This window comes from Semicossyphus pulcher, unplaced genomic scaffold (genome assembly GCF_022749685.1).
Source record: "Semicossyphus pulcher isolate SPU_LCO1_2020_fin unplaced genomic scaffold, fSemPul1.0.p SCAF_9, whole genome shotgun sequence".
Lineage (NCBI taxonomy): Eukaryota > Metazoa > Chordata > Actinopteri > Labriformes > Labridae > Semicossyphus > Semicossyphus pulcher.
In genome coordinates, this window is record NW_027211770.1 from 30,766,331 (window position 1) to 30,780,024 (window position 13,694).

At 46.6% G+C, this 13,694-nt stretch overlaps 1 protein-coding gene across 1 annotated transcript in view; it reads left to right on the forward strand.

Moving 5' to 3' along the window:
- sh3bp5b (SH3-domain binding protein 5b (BTK-associated)) overlaps positions 1-12,103 on the forward strand; it is a 35,827-nt gene extending 23,724 nt beyond the window's left edge. The window contains exons 4-9 of the mRNA XM_069656078.1: positions 3,452-3,616; positions 4,054-4,184; positions 6,362-6,404; positions 6,774-6,993; positions 9,502-9,855; positions 11,361-12,103. Of these exons, the coding sequence (XP_069512179.1) occupies positions 3,452-3,616; positions 4,054-4,184; positions 6,362-6,404; positions 6,774-6,993; positions 9,502-9,855; positions 11,361-11,599 (1,152 nt within the window). The 3' untranslated portion in view covers positions 11,600-12,103. The remainder of the gene's footprint in view (positions 1-3,451; positions 3,617-4,053; positions 4,185-6,361; positions 6,405-6,773; positions 6,994-9,501; positions 9,856-11,360) is intronic.
- The last annotated feature ends 1,591 nt before the right edge of the window (positions 12,104-13,694 follow it).

Here is a 13,694-nt window from a genome sequence, read left to right on the forward strand (position 1 = left end):
AACCTGAAAACAACACTGAGGTGTTGCTGCTGCGAGGTGGGGAGAGAGGCGGAGCTGGTTAGAAGGCCCCGCCTCAATAGACACAGCCTGATTGAGCACAGGTGACTGCAACCAGGTGAATTAACACAAGTCACCTGAGGAGGCACCAAGTGAATCCAACAGGCAACACAGGAAGTAACAAAATAAGACGGGAAACAACACTGATGTAACGGTAGATAAAGAGTAGGAGTTACAGAAGTCGTCTCCATGGCAGTCTGTTCTCCTTGTTGAGATATTTTAGTGTGGTCTATAGCCTAACTATAATATATATCAACGTAACTGCTAATGTGATACGTTAGCTTTAGCTAGCCTAATCCGTGCTAACAGTTTAAGTCGACACTGGAGCAGCTGCACAGCCCAACATAAAGAAGACAACGCGTTGAGCTGTGCTGCTGACTCTTTGAAAGGAGACGTTTTGTGACTCATGTCGTCGTCCTGAGGCCTTCATGTTAGACGACTCTGTGCAGCATCGGCCAGCTTGTGCAGTCAGCATGTGCACGAGGCAGCGTGGAATACCGAGCCGAGCACATGACGACAACAAGGCAGAGGTTGTTTGCTTCTTGCTGTGCTGGCACGCTGATGAGCGCCTCTAATGAAATTACAGGAGCATGCGGTGATGTCAGAGCGGCTGCAGACCCGAGGTCGAGCGAGAGAGGCGAGTAAGAGAGATACTGGATCATCTGTGACTGACCGATGCAATCAGTGTCATGTGAAGAAAGCAGTCACAAACACAAGCAGACTAATATAAATATAAGTGCTACATTAACTGATTTTAAAGGCCCTACAGGTGAACTGACATTCACACTCTGTATGTTCAGTCTCAGACTGTGTTTTTACTGCGATGTTTGATGCAACAATGAAGGTGGAAAATAAGCAGACTTGTTCCTGATTAGGAAGCAGGTTTTGTGCCAGTATCTTCCAACTTATTTTGGCCTGTTGCTCATGACTGACATTAAAACCCCTGAATAGTAAACAGTCCACTTGGCATCAGCATAATTAAAGTGTAGTCTTGTTAGCATGTTCGTCATATTTGCAGAAATGTTCATTTGAAGATATTTAATGATGAAGCCTTCATCAGCTGATACCAATATGTTCCTGCATCCCTCATTCTTCACTGCAAAGTTACAGTCGTGACAAAATCAAGTAATAAAAACTACTGAAACCTGATGAAGTGAAACATGACATGTTTGATTTGTTGCACTGAACAGAAACAAGAAAAACACTTCCCTCATTCTGACAAACACTTCCTCCCAACGTGGCGTCCTTTAAGCTGCAACATATCCAGTCTCAGGGCTGCACGGTGGGGCAGTGGTTAGCACTGTCGCCTCACAGCTAGAAGGTTCCTGGTTTGAATCCCGGTTCAGACGTAGTGGGCCTTTCTGTGTGGAGTCTGCATGTTCTCCCCGTGTGTGCGTGGGTTCCCTCCGGGTACTCCGGCCTCCTCCCACAGTCCAGTGTGTGTGTGTGTGTGTGTGTGTGAGAAAGGTTGTCTGTCTCTGTGTGTCAGCACTGTGATTGACTGGTGATCAGTCCAGGTGTAGCCCCGCCTCTCCTCTCTGATGGATGGATTTCTGGTCTCTCCCTCTGCTCTGTCGTTGCCATCGCTGCCCTGCACCAGTACTGCGCTCAGACTTTCAGCCCCACCAGCACCCCGGCATCCACCTGCAGGCTCTTACTAGAGGGGTTTAAGATATCGTCTCACCACTCTTCAAATTTCTGCATGTAAAATAAATGTGCGAGGAGTGATGAGGTCGAACAGAGACGCCGAATACAAGCTGTGTTCTGCTGCTGCAGGAAACATTTCAGACTATCACAAACAAGCTGTCTGACTGAATACAGTTCGTGGATCCTCACTTGTTCTTTGGACCTGTAGCAGGTTGCTTGGAGATTTGTGATAAACCAACAAGGTCTCTGTATGTGTCCCTGCTCACTGCCTACAGAGAGCACCACAGAAACACACAGCAAAGTTTGTACAGTAACTCAGTGGGCATAAAGTGGGTCAGGAGAATCATCTTCTGATTTAATATTCACTGAGCTGTCTCCAGCTGTCTCGCTCTCTCACTGTTCCCCTCCAGAGTTTCTGACTGTCGCTGTGGTTTGTTTCTCTCTTCTGTTTGTCGAGTTCTCCTCCGAGTCGAGGCGTTTCTGTTTCCAAACTTTAGAGAACTTTAGAAATGCTTCTCACGCTCTCAGAGAGAGGGAGATGAAAGCTGGGAGCCGGGCTTTGCTGCAACACATCAGTGGTGATTCATCACATTCATACTGTATGTTATATTTGTACACACTTCACATGTGTAGTCAGAGAGAAGCACGTTATTGTGGGTGAATTCAGTGCTGTCAGCTCCAGCTCACACATCAGAGGAGGGAAGGGATGAGCTAAATGCTGCTGACGCCATCCTTCAAACACACACTGTACTCTGTGTCAAACGCACGCGTGCTCTCTCTATGCTCAACTATTCGCTGTGCGTCCGATTGGTCTCAGCATCCGTCCTGCCCCTGCCTCACTGAAAGGTCTCTCCAGGTCATCGCACAGTTTGAAACTCATTTTACACGTTTAGACGTAAACGTACAGGCTCCATGTTCTTTATTTAAAAGTTTGTAAATGTTTGCAACAGGCTGCTAACAGTCAGTGTGAAGTCTCTGTTTTTCACACCTTATAGTGTGACCTGTGTTATTTCAGGCCCAGTGTGTGTGCAGTGTTTGCATGTTCGTGAAGCGTGTCACGTGTCACGTGTGTGCATGTTTTCCTGGACTTCAGCTCAAGCTGAGAGGATGACTTCATCTGCTTCCTAATGACAAAACAACAAAGTCCAATACTCTGACCAAACAGGTGATTGATTAAAAGGTGATCAACAGAAAAACAATCAATAACGGCAAACATTAGCTTCTTATTGATTCTCAGATTTGAGGATTGTCTGCTTCACGTTTGAATGCACCCTCGTTGGCCTGGGGAACGTTGGATGGATCTATTTCCTCATTTTTCTTAATCGTTATTTTCTTTCAGGTTTTTACTTGTTATGAAATAGACGTAACTAACTAACCTAACTTTACATAAACTAGCTGAGAAGTGATTTTGAGATGTTTTTTTGGACGACAGTTTCTGATGAAAGATAAACAGCAGAAATATAACAAAGACAGAAACTACTCGTAAGATGAAAAACAACTTATTTCTTCCACAGAGGTTCTCTCTCAGTCGCACGGTGGACTCATGGAGATGTAAGCGTCTTTATGAACCTGAGGGAGGCTTCTGGAGTCAATTTACAGCTCAGGTGTGACAATGAAGCCTGGTTCACAAATGGATTATTATGGCTGTATCATTGCTCCATAAGGCAGAGCTGTAACATGTTATCAATGCATCAGTTTAAAACAGTCTAGGTGACATGTCCCTCTCTCTCTCTCTGTCTCTCTCCAGGCCCAGCTGGAGGCCCAGAAGGCCACACAGGACTTCCAGAGAGCCACTGAGGTCCTGCAGGCGGCGAAGGAGACCATCTCTTTAGCGGAGCAGAGGCTGCTGGAGGAGGACAACCGGCAGTTTGACTCCGCCTGGCAGGAGATGCTGAACCACGCCACCCAGCGGGTGAGGAGGGGGCTGACTCTTTTTTCTCTTCTTCTACTCTAGTCTTCTCATTCACCTCCTCCTATTTTGTGTCCTCTTTCTCTTCCTTCTTCTTCTGTCCTTCTCCACCTTCTTCTCCTTCTTCTTCTCCTCTTTCTACCTCTTCCTCCTCCTTTTCTCTCCCTCTCCTTCTTCTCTCCCTGTCCTCTTCCTCCTCCTTCCTCTTCTCTCTGTCCTCCTCCTCTCTCTACTTCTTCTCTTTCTTCTCTCCTCCTCCTCCTGCTCCTCCTCCTCCTCCTCCTCCTCCTCACCACTTTCCATTCGAATTACTGCTCAATATTTCTGCTAACTAACCTCAGCTCTTCACTTAACAGAAAGATGTTTGAACACTCACAGAGTTCTTTGAGACGTTTAACCTCAGTTCTTGGCTGACGGTGAGTTCTGATTGGCTGTCGCAGGTGATGGAGGCGGAGAACACCAAGACGAGAAGCGAGCTGCTGCACAAAGAGACGGCGGCCAAATACACGGCAGCGATCGGCCGCATGAAGCAGCTGGAGAAGAAACTCAAACGCACCATCAACAAGTCAAAGTAAGCGCCTCCGTCTGCTGATACAGCGCTAACACCTCAGTGTGCTGCGGGAGCTAACATGCTAATGTACCCCAAACTGCACATCCCTGAAAACCCAGAGTTAACCCTGAAGTGACCCCAGAGCCTGCTCTGGTTCAAGCTTCAAAATAACAGGAGGATAAAAACTCCTCTTTTGAACACATTAGTCAGCCAGCGTCATTCTCAGCTAGCTTCCCAGCCTGGTTCTATGTTTGGACCTGCACGTGCTCACAGCGAGGAGCCGAGCTGCAGACGGTCTGTGCACGACTCGCTGCTGGTGGGCGATGTTTGAAGACAAAGAAAGTCCCCACCAACACAACTTCATTTACTGTAGCACTGGAGTCTCACTGACAGAAATATACACATCAGCCTGTTCAGCTGCCACGGACAGAGATCAGTCACTGCCTCTCCAGCTCACTGAGAGAAAGTGAGAGAGTGTTTCTGTCACATGATGTGGTCTCAGGTTAAAACAGGTCCAGCTGTTCAGCCTGGATGTGCTCTGATGCTCTGATGCCTCCTTCTTTCACTCTCACCTGAGCAGTGAGTCTCAAAGCAGGAAGGTCTGGTTCCTCTTCCTCATTCAGCTGAAAGCGGCTCCTCTTTAAAGCAGTGAAACTCTGTTTCAGTCGTCATCACGTCTAAGTGCTGTTTTTGTTTCAGTCAGGAGGTGTCAGGTGTTTAGGGGGAAGTCCGAGTCACGCTCCAGGTGGCATCTTTGAAACTAAAATAACATGAGTAAAGCCGCAGAGACGGCAGGAGTTCCCCTCTTTAATATCTTCTTTCCTACCTCCTCTTTTTTTATCTTCTTCTACTCAGTCTCCTCTTTCACCTCCTGCTATTTCACAACCTCCTTCTCTTCCTTTTTTTTCTGTGCCTCTACTCATCCTCTTCTTCTTCGTCATCATCCTCACTCTCCTTCTCCTTCATCTTCTTCTTCTCCTTCTTCATCCTCTCCTTTTTCTTCTTCTAATACTTCCAAATATTTTTTCTCCTAATATTTTGAAAGAGCTGGAGGCTTCTGCACACTAAGCTCATTTCTTATGCACTTTTTGTGCAGATCGTGCATCTCTCCATAATCGGCCATTTTGAGGTTGAGTTTTTGTAGGTACTGCTCCTTTAGATGTTAAGCCACAATGCCTTTAGCTGCTCTTGCTTTCCGACTCATTCCTGCTTTTGTTCCGAACAAATCAGTGATGTAAAACTCTGGAAAGTTGATTAAAAGTTGATGCAACGGTTGCCTCCAGCAACAAACACCCTTATTGTTCTGTTAAACATGTGTGAGCTCTTAACCCTCAGAGAGCTGCAGATACTTAAAAACTATTCTCACCCTGATTTTGTGTCTACAAGCATCCAAGTTTGTTCCTGCTGCAGAAAAAACACCGAGTAAAATCAGCTCAGAAAACTCTCCTGGTTTATAAAATGGGGGGTAACATGCACAGGTGGAAGCGGTCTTAACTCCGTGTTCAGGCTCTGACGTCCACGAGATCTTGAAAGCTCCGTGTGGAGTGGGAGTGTGTTTGGAGCTCGGCGGTACGTTTCTGAATGTGGCCCTCAGTTTAAACCAGATGTTGCATAAGACCCTCCCTGAACCCTCATGCCTGCACCTCATCGCTCGGAGAAGCCTGTGGAAGGCCGTGTCCGCCGCCTGATGGTACGGATGCTGTCCAGAGGCAGTTCATCACAGACAAGTGCAGTTAATGTACAGATGAAATATGAGCTGTTACTGAGGAGTCTGAAAAAGTCCGCTTGTAGGTTAATATCAGTCATGCATGTGATATGAGAGCTCTTGATCATGAGCAATGAATCGATTTGTCGATTCTGCGCTTGGACTGTAACTAGTTTTTCTTACGTGCAGCAGAACGCAGATTTTCTCTGCTGGATTTCCAGTTCATTCTCAGCGTTCTGTTGTTTCTGCGTCTGAATGTTCAGCAGAGTTATCAGCAGCCGCCTGGCTGTGTGTCTCCTCAGCAGGGTGTTAATTTGTTCTGCATCGCTCACTCATCCAACATCAGCACCCCTTTATCTCCCTCTCCTCCTCCTCCAGTTTGCCATGGTGACGATGTGGTTGCTGCTCTTTTTCTGGGTTACTCTGCATTTTCCCCTCTGATCTAATCTTCTCCTCTCTCTCCTCTCTCCCTCCTCCTCCTCCTCCTCTGCAGGCCCTACTTTGAGATGAAGGCGAAGTACTATCTGCAGCTGGAGGTACGTGATGACTGCTCAGCAGAAATTACAATTAGAAACAATTACAAATAGCAGTTTTCCCCCCGTGTGTGCGTGTGTGTGTGCGTGTGTGTTTGTGCGTGCGCGTGTGTGTGTGTGTGCGTGTGCGTGTGCGTGTGTGCTGTAGTTTGGTCGGTTTGCTTCCGGCTGTGATCAGATTGGAGGTCTTTTTCTCAGACTGCAGCTGTTAGCTTTGTTCAGAACAAAGAAAAGCACGACTGTGCAACACAGTAACCTGCAGGTTATCTAATCACGTCTAGCTAAGAGGTAACAAAGGCAGCGTTACTTTAGTCCTGTATTTACATCCACCACGTTAATCACCCCCCTCCTCTCTCGCCGCTCTTCTCCCAGAACCTGAAGAAGAACGTGGACGAGCGGCAGGCCAAGCTGTCTCATGCCAAAGGCGAGTACAAGACGGCGCTGAGGAACCTGGAGATGATCTCCGACGAGATCCACGAGCGACGGAGAAACTCCGCCATGGGCCCCCGGGGGCGCGGCGTGGGCGCAGAGGGCGACAGCGTGTCAGGGGACGACGTCTCCAGCTTCAAGATGGAGTCCGACGGAATATCCAGTGAGTACAGGAGAAGATATCTGACACAGAACCACTGTTCCTCTTTTGTTCTCACGTCACTGTTTGTTACATAAGTGTTTATCATGTATGGTTGTTGCCTTCATGGACCTCAGCATGACTCAGACGGTTGTCCGGATAGATAAAAGGTCAGTTAGTTAAAGGTTAATCTTACCCGTCTTGCTGCTCTGATGTCAGCCTCCAAAGAAACAGCTGCTCCCCTGCTGACTCTCTAAATGTCAGAGTTACTGACATCGTCAGAGACCACCTTAATATCGTTCTCATCAAACCCGTGTATTTTTTGTACAGGAAGTGTTCTGGTTTTCCTTTGTAGCATATTTGTAGTCCGAGTAGTGCTGGCCAATCACGTATCAGCAGGTTGCGGCGTATGCAGGAAGAACAGGCAGAAGGTAATCTGCCTGGCTCCCATCAGTGACCATCTGACGGCGATTTATTAATCTCTATAAACAGACATCATAAAGCTACCAATCTGTTCTAGATCAGAAAGTCAACTTGACACAGATTCGCTTGATGCTGTGTTACAAAAGCCATTCAGCGTTAAGATTTCCGGACTTCCTCGAATGCATCAGAAACGATCCGCCCTCCGTTCAACAAACTTGTCATGTTAAAGTCGTTTTCTCCTCCTCCTGAGGACAGACCTGACAAAGCTTCATGTTGTTCCTAATCTGCATCATGATGTTGTTCTTTCAGCAAACTGAAGAGCCGTTAATTAAAGTCGATCACAAGAAAATCTGTTTCTGTTTGGGCTTCATCCCGCTGCAGTAAGCCAGAGTGCAGCCTCTGTGTAACTTACTGTTTACAGTGAGACTGAGACTCAGCACAGACAGATGAACGGGCGCTCCTCCGGGGGATGGGACGAACCCAGAGATGACAGTGTTTATTTAGCAGACACATCTGGAGGGAGAATTTACCTTCACTTTGATCTGAACACACGGTTGTTTCTCAAGCTGATCACTGGACTGTAAACAATGCAGCGCACGGAGAAGGAAGTGTTGGCTGGAAGTCGTTTAGCGCCAACCGCTGGCTACACGCCCGACATGTTCACCGTTGACCCCAGAGGCCGAAGGATTCCCAGATTGGATCAGAAGTAATGAACGCAGCAGTAGACCAGCAGCTCCGGTGTTTTTGGACTAAAACATGTATAAAACAAAAATCGGGACATGATCTAAAATAGTGACGTTTTAAAGAAATGCCGGGGCAGAAGTGAGCACTTTGATTTCGTAGTTCTTGTATTTGACCCGATTCCTCTCGTGACATGGAGGGAAAATCTTCAGGACTGATGCTCACGTCAGCGCATTTTGGTTAAGTAAATACAGACAGGAAAGAGGAACAAGAGTGCGCCTTGTTCCTGGTTCGTGATTCTTGGAAAGCCTGATAAGTGCCGGGACCAAGGACCGAGGGCGGAGAGAGTTCCATGTCCACTCCAACTCTCAGAAACACGCAGGTTTCTTGGTGGAGGTCTGAAGATGCAGAAGAGAACACTCGAAGGACAGAAAATGAAAATTCACGTCGGCCTTGACTCCGGGATAAATAGGCTGGTGTTACCATGGTAACCGCAGAGCAGCCCGATCCCAAAGCAGACGCTTGTGATGACACGTTAACCTCTTTAAAGGAGGAATTTGCTGCTTCTGAGTAGAACAACAGACACCCACGGTGCCTTCAGGTGCTTTGATTTATGTCGGGTAAAACTGAAACACAACAGCTGGAAGTGATGTGACAGTTTAGAGCTCTGTTAGATCTATTAATACCTCTGCTTAGTCATCTTTTGTCCTCACTCCATGTTCCTCCTTTTCCTCCTCCTCCTCATTATCCTCTCATTTCCTTCTCATCACTCCATCTTCTCCTTTTTGTTTCCTTTTCCTCGTGCCTCACCATCTTTATTTATGTATTTCTTTCAATCGCAACTTTCTTCTTTCTATCCTCCTTTCCTCCTCTACACTCTTTTCCCTTTATCCCCTTGTCTCCTTCTTCCTTTGTCCCTCTTTTCTTTTCTTGTCATTACTCTTTATCTCTTTCTTTCCCTCTTCCCCTTCACATACGCTTTTGTTTTTGTCCTCCCCCTTTCTTCCATCACAATGCCTCTCCAACTTCTTTCTAATTTTTTCCCTTTCTTTTTCACCCCGCCTTTCATCCTTTGATTTCTCCTCCCTCCTTTCTCTGCATTTTGTCTCACCTCTTCCTCCCCTTTCCTTTTTCCTTTCTCCCTCTTCCTCCCCTCATTCTGCCATTACTCTTCATCTCTCTCTCCTTGCGTCTTGCTTGTCTCCCTTTCCACCTACCTCACACCTCTCCTCCTCCCCACGCTTTTCTTTCCTTATTCCATCACTCTTCATCTCCTTTCCCTCTTCCTCGTCTCCTTTTACTCCCTTCCCCCTTTCCTCCCCCCTTATTTTTCCCTCTCTCATATCGTAACTTATTTTAACATTTTTGTCTCCTCTCTTCTCCTTCTCCTTCCCCTCTTCCTCACATCTCTCCCCCCTCCTCCTGCAGTGGCGTCGGTGTGCTTCGACGACGAGGCGTGCGGCGGCAGCAGCATCATGTCGGAGGAGGACTCGGAGACTCGCTCCACCTGCAGCCTGGGTTCGTCTCCCAGCAGCCCTCAGGAGCTCCTGTCGCCCTGCCCCTTCGCCACCTCCTCCTCCTCCTCCTCCTGCACGTCCTCCTCCGCCTCTCCGTCACCCACTCCCTCCTCCTCCTCCTCCTCCCCTGCTCCTCCGTCCCGGCCCTGTAGTCTTGACCTTCCCAGCACCGTGTCGCTGTCCGACTTCGGCCTCATCTCTCCGGTGCTCGGGCCGCGCAGCGAGTGCAGCGGAGCGTCGTCACCTGAATGTGACCTGGAGAGAGGTGGGTGATGGGAAATGTGTGTGTGTGTGTGTGTGTGTGTGTGTGTGTGTGTTAAGAAAAAATACAGATGTGGCAACGGCGAAGCATTTCGATTGCAGAGATAAGCTGATAAAATAATTTAATGGTATGAACCAGTGTTTCGGTGCATGCACGAGCCCTTAAACATCTCTTATAATGTATTCATCAGTGTGCAGCTCGTTTTGTTTCACAGACACAAGAACAACACAAAGAAAGGAAGCGGGGGGGCGAAGGGAAGTGAGATGGATGATGTGTGAGAATCTATTCTGGGTTAGACGTACGATCTCCTGCTACCTGCTCCGCTCACACCTGCTCCTCCAGAGGAGCCGATTAGTCAAACAGACAGCTTCACCTGCAGACACACAACGTGCAGATCCTGCAGGTGGAGGAGAGAGCTCAACACACCTCAGCCAGCCGTCATTTCTTAGCTCGTTAAAATGTCTTTGGGCAAAGTCAAAAAGAGGCAGACACTGAGGGCACTGCAGCTCAGGGTGACTCCTTACAAATGTGGACATATTTTAATAAATATCCATTAAAAAAGCAAAGAAACAGGTCTTTAAATTGATATCATGTCAGAGTAGAAGTACAGCCCAGCCATTAGATTGGACTGGCAGGTACAGTACATTAGCTGATACGAGCTACAGTCCACTAGTGTGTCAGCCGCATGCAGCAAAGAAACGACCAAAGCTTCAGACATAAAACTTTTGTGCGGCTTGATTACAAACGAATGCAAAGATGCATGGGCTTGAATTTGCACCGGCCGACACGAAAGACACAAATCGTGCAGCTTTGCCTCCATGCTTTGTCACCAAGTCAACCTGGAGATGCTCCAGACTTCCTGATGTTTTATGAGAACTGGTCGAACTAAATTCCATTAAAGAAACAAGAATTTTAAACCTTCGTCTTTGTCTTGTCTTGAGAAGAGACCTGGTTTTACTTTTTACAAATCTGCATCATAATGTAGTTATTTCGGCATCCTTTATACTCGGCTATCGCAATTAAATCACAGATTAATCTGCTTATTTTATGTGACTTGCTCGAAACAGTGAAACTGCAGTGTACCAGAGAAAGATGGACAGGCCCTCAACAGCAGGTAGTTGGTGTCCTGGGCACTGGTCAGCCTCGAGGAGCTGGGAGCAGCAGGAGAGTTCATGCGGACACAGCTCAGGAGGAGGAAGTTAACTGAGCTGTGTGCAACGTCTCAATGATTTTATGAGCCCAGGCATGACAGCGTTTGGTTATTGATATTCGCAGGTTGTGTTCAAGCGACGCGTGCACGAGTAATGCAAAGAACAGAGTTTATGAGATGTGTTGTAGTTTTAGTTCTCAGGTTATCTTTATAACTTCTGAAAGGAGACGTTCTCTGTGTGTCTCACTTCTATCTGACCTCCTCAAAGCTGAAAAACTTTGTCCTGAATAACTTACACCCATCATGCTCGCGTCTCTGCCCATGATTAAATCATCTCTGACCTTGTCGTGTGCTGCAGGTGACCGGGCAGAAGGGGCAGAGGGGGATCTTGACAACGCTCCACCCACTACTACTACCACCACCACCACCACCACCAACAACAACACCAGCAGCAGCTCCGCCCCCAGCACCAAGAGGAGCTTCAGCCTGGAATCGCGCTTTAGCTTCCTGAACCTGCGCCGCCCGCGCCCCGACAACGCTAAAAACACGGACAAGGCCGAGGCCGGGCACACGGTGGTGTTGGTGAAAGGAGTCTGAGGACAGAGAAGAGAAACTCTGAGACACTGCTCTGAGCTGTTTATAAGCTACGACTGCACTCCATCTCCAAACTCCACGGTCACACAGAGACTCTGAATGTCATCGTCTGTGTATATAAAGTGTTCATCTCATACTCCTTGTGAAGGACGCTGCACCTTAGGCCTCCGATGCTTGAGACATAAAGAGCACTGCTGGGCTGAAAATGTGCTGATGGAGGGAAGAGAGGGTTAGACATTTTTCATGTTATTTTAAGTTTGTTATTGTTCACTGAAAGCTGAAAAGGCTTCTGTCACAAAGGTACACGAGCTGCCTGTGAACAAACTGGGACTTCAGGATCGTCTAAAATCCGCTCTGTCTGTTTAATAAATGGTGAAACTCTTGATTCAAACGGAGAATTGAAACCTGTTAAAGGCACTTGGCATGCTGTAACCATGCAGGGGTGGTGATCTGCTACTCAAACAGTTAAAAGAATAAAAGTCACACATGTTGAGATAAATAAATAATAAATAAATGAATAAATAATAAATGCGTGGTCTCTTGAACTTCTGCTAAACACTCCGTACTTGATGTGTTTAATCTTGACAGTAAATTAAACTCTACTTTCCAGGCTGTCACCTCCTCCACCTGTGCCGTGCGACGGCAGATCAGCAGCGGCTGCGTGTTGTTTGTCACACACGCTTCTCACAGCACAGTCGGCTCTTTTTAATTCACTTACACAACCTTCCTTCACACTTTTCCCATGACCGCCCTCCTCTTCACACACTTTAATCGACCTTTCAGCCTTTTTCTTTCTCCTGTCAGTGTTGTTGACATCGAGGGATTCTGACTTCGGATTCACCTTCACGCTCCATCAGAGCGTCGCCTCGGTCACGCAGGAAACCAGCAAACATTTAATCTGCTTGGAAAACAAATTATATTCTGAACTTGAAATGACTTATTTCAGCATAAAAGATCTTCAGTTGTTTGTTTTGGTGTAAGTGGGAAACAAGTACAAGGTTTTCTGATGTAATGTAAATAGATGCCAAAAACCCCAGGAGTTAGCATTAGCTTTTGTTAGCTTGTTAGCATGTTGAGATCCCTCATTAAATCAGTATTTAAAGATTCTTCTGACAAAATCACATTTATAACATCTTCTGGCGACTCCAGAAACTAATGAAGGTTGATAGCACTTTCAAAATAAAAGCCCAATCCATCCACCCATTATCTAAACCACTTAACCTGTTCAGGGTCACGGGGAGACTGGAGCCCAGCTGTCATTGTTAATCTGCACACTCAGGGACTCGCTGACTTTGGTGCACGTTTCCGTTAAGCGAGTGCTTTTACGGACTTCAGTCCACATATCTGCAGACTTTCCTCTGGGACTTACCCAGAGTTCATAGCGAATTTGGTGACTTATACAAACGTGATTGTCCAGTCCCCCACTAAATGTAAACAAGAGCTCGTATACTGAAGTAGATTTCAATAAAGTTAAAAAAAACAACAACAAAAAAACGACACGTAAAGCCGGATGCACGGGGAGAACATGCAAACGCCACACAGAAAGGCCCCCACGTCTGAACTGGGATTCAAACCTGGAACCTTCCAGCTGTGAGCTGACCATGCTAACCGCTGCACCACCGCTGCACCACCGCTGCACAAACCCCTTCCACATCAATGACAGATCAAAGAGCCGAGACAGGATCAGATATGTGTTTCTGTATTCAAAGTTTGAACACATCAGTCTACTCAACATTTAGTGCAAGTTCTGCAAACATTACATCATCATTCATACAACAGGCTGCCGTGAGATTGTCCTGCTGCATATTTAAATTATTAAAAACATATAACTGAATGAACAGAAAGACAAAACATTCATCATAATAATAATAATAATAATAATAATGATGATTTATCATTAATAAACAAGTGGATATCTGACAGACGTGCTTGGCAATGGATATTTAAAGCTCTTTTTTAACCTGTTAGTACACCAGCATTATTATTTGTACATTTACAGTCAACAGAAAGTCAGCATTGGCTTTGTTATGAATTATTTTTAACAGTAATTAAGGGTGAAACAGTCACTGTGCTCCCCAGAAGCATTACTGTTCTATGA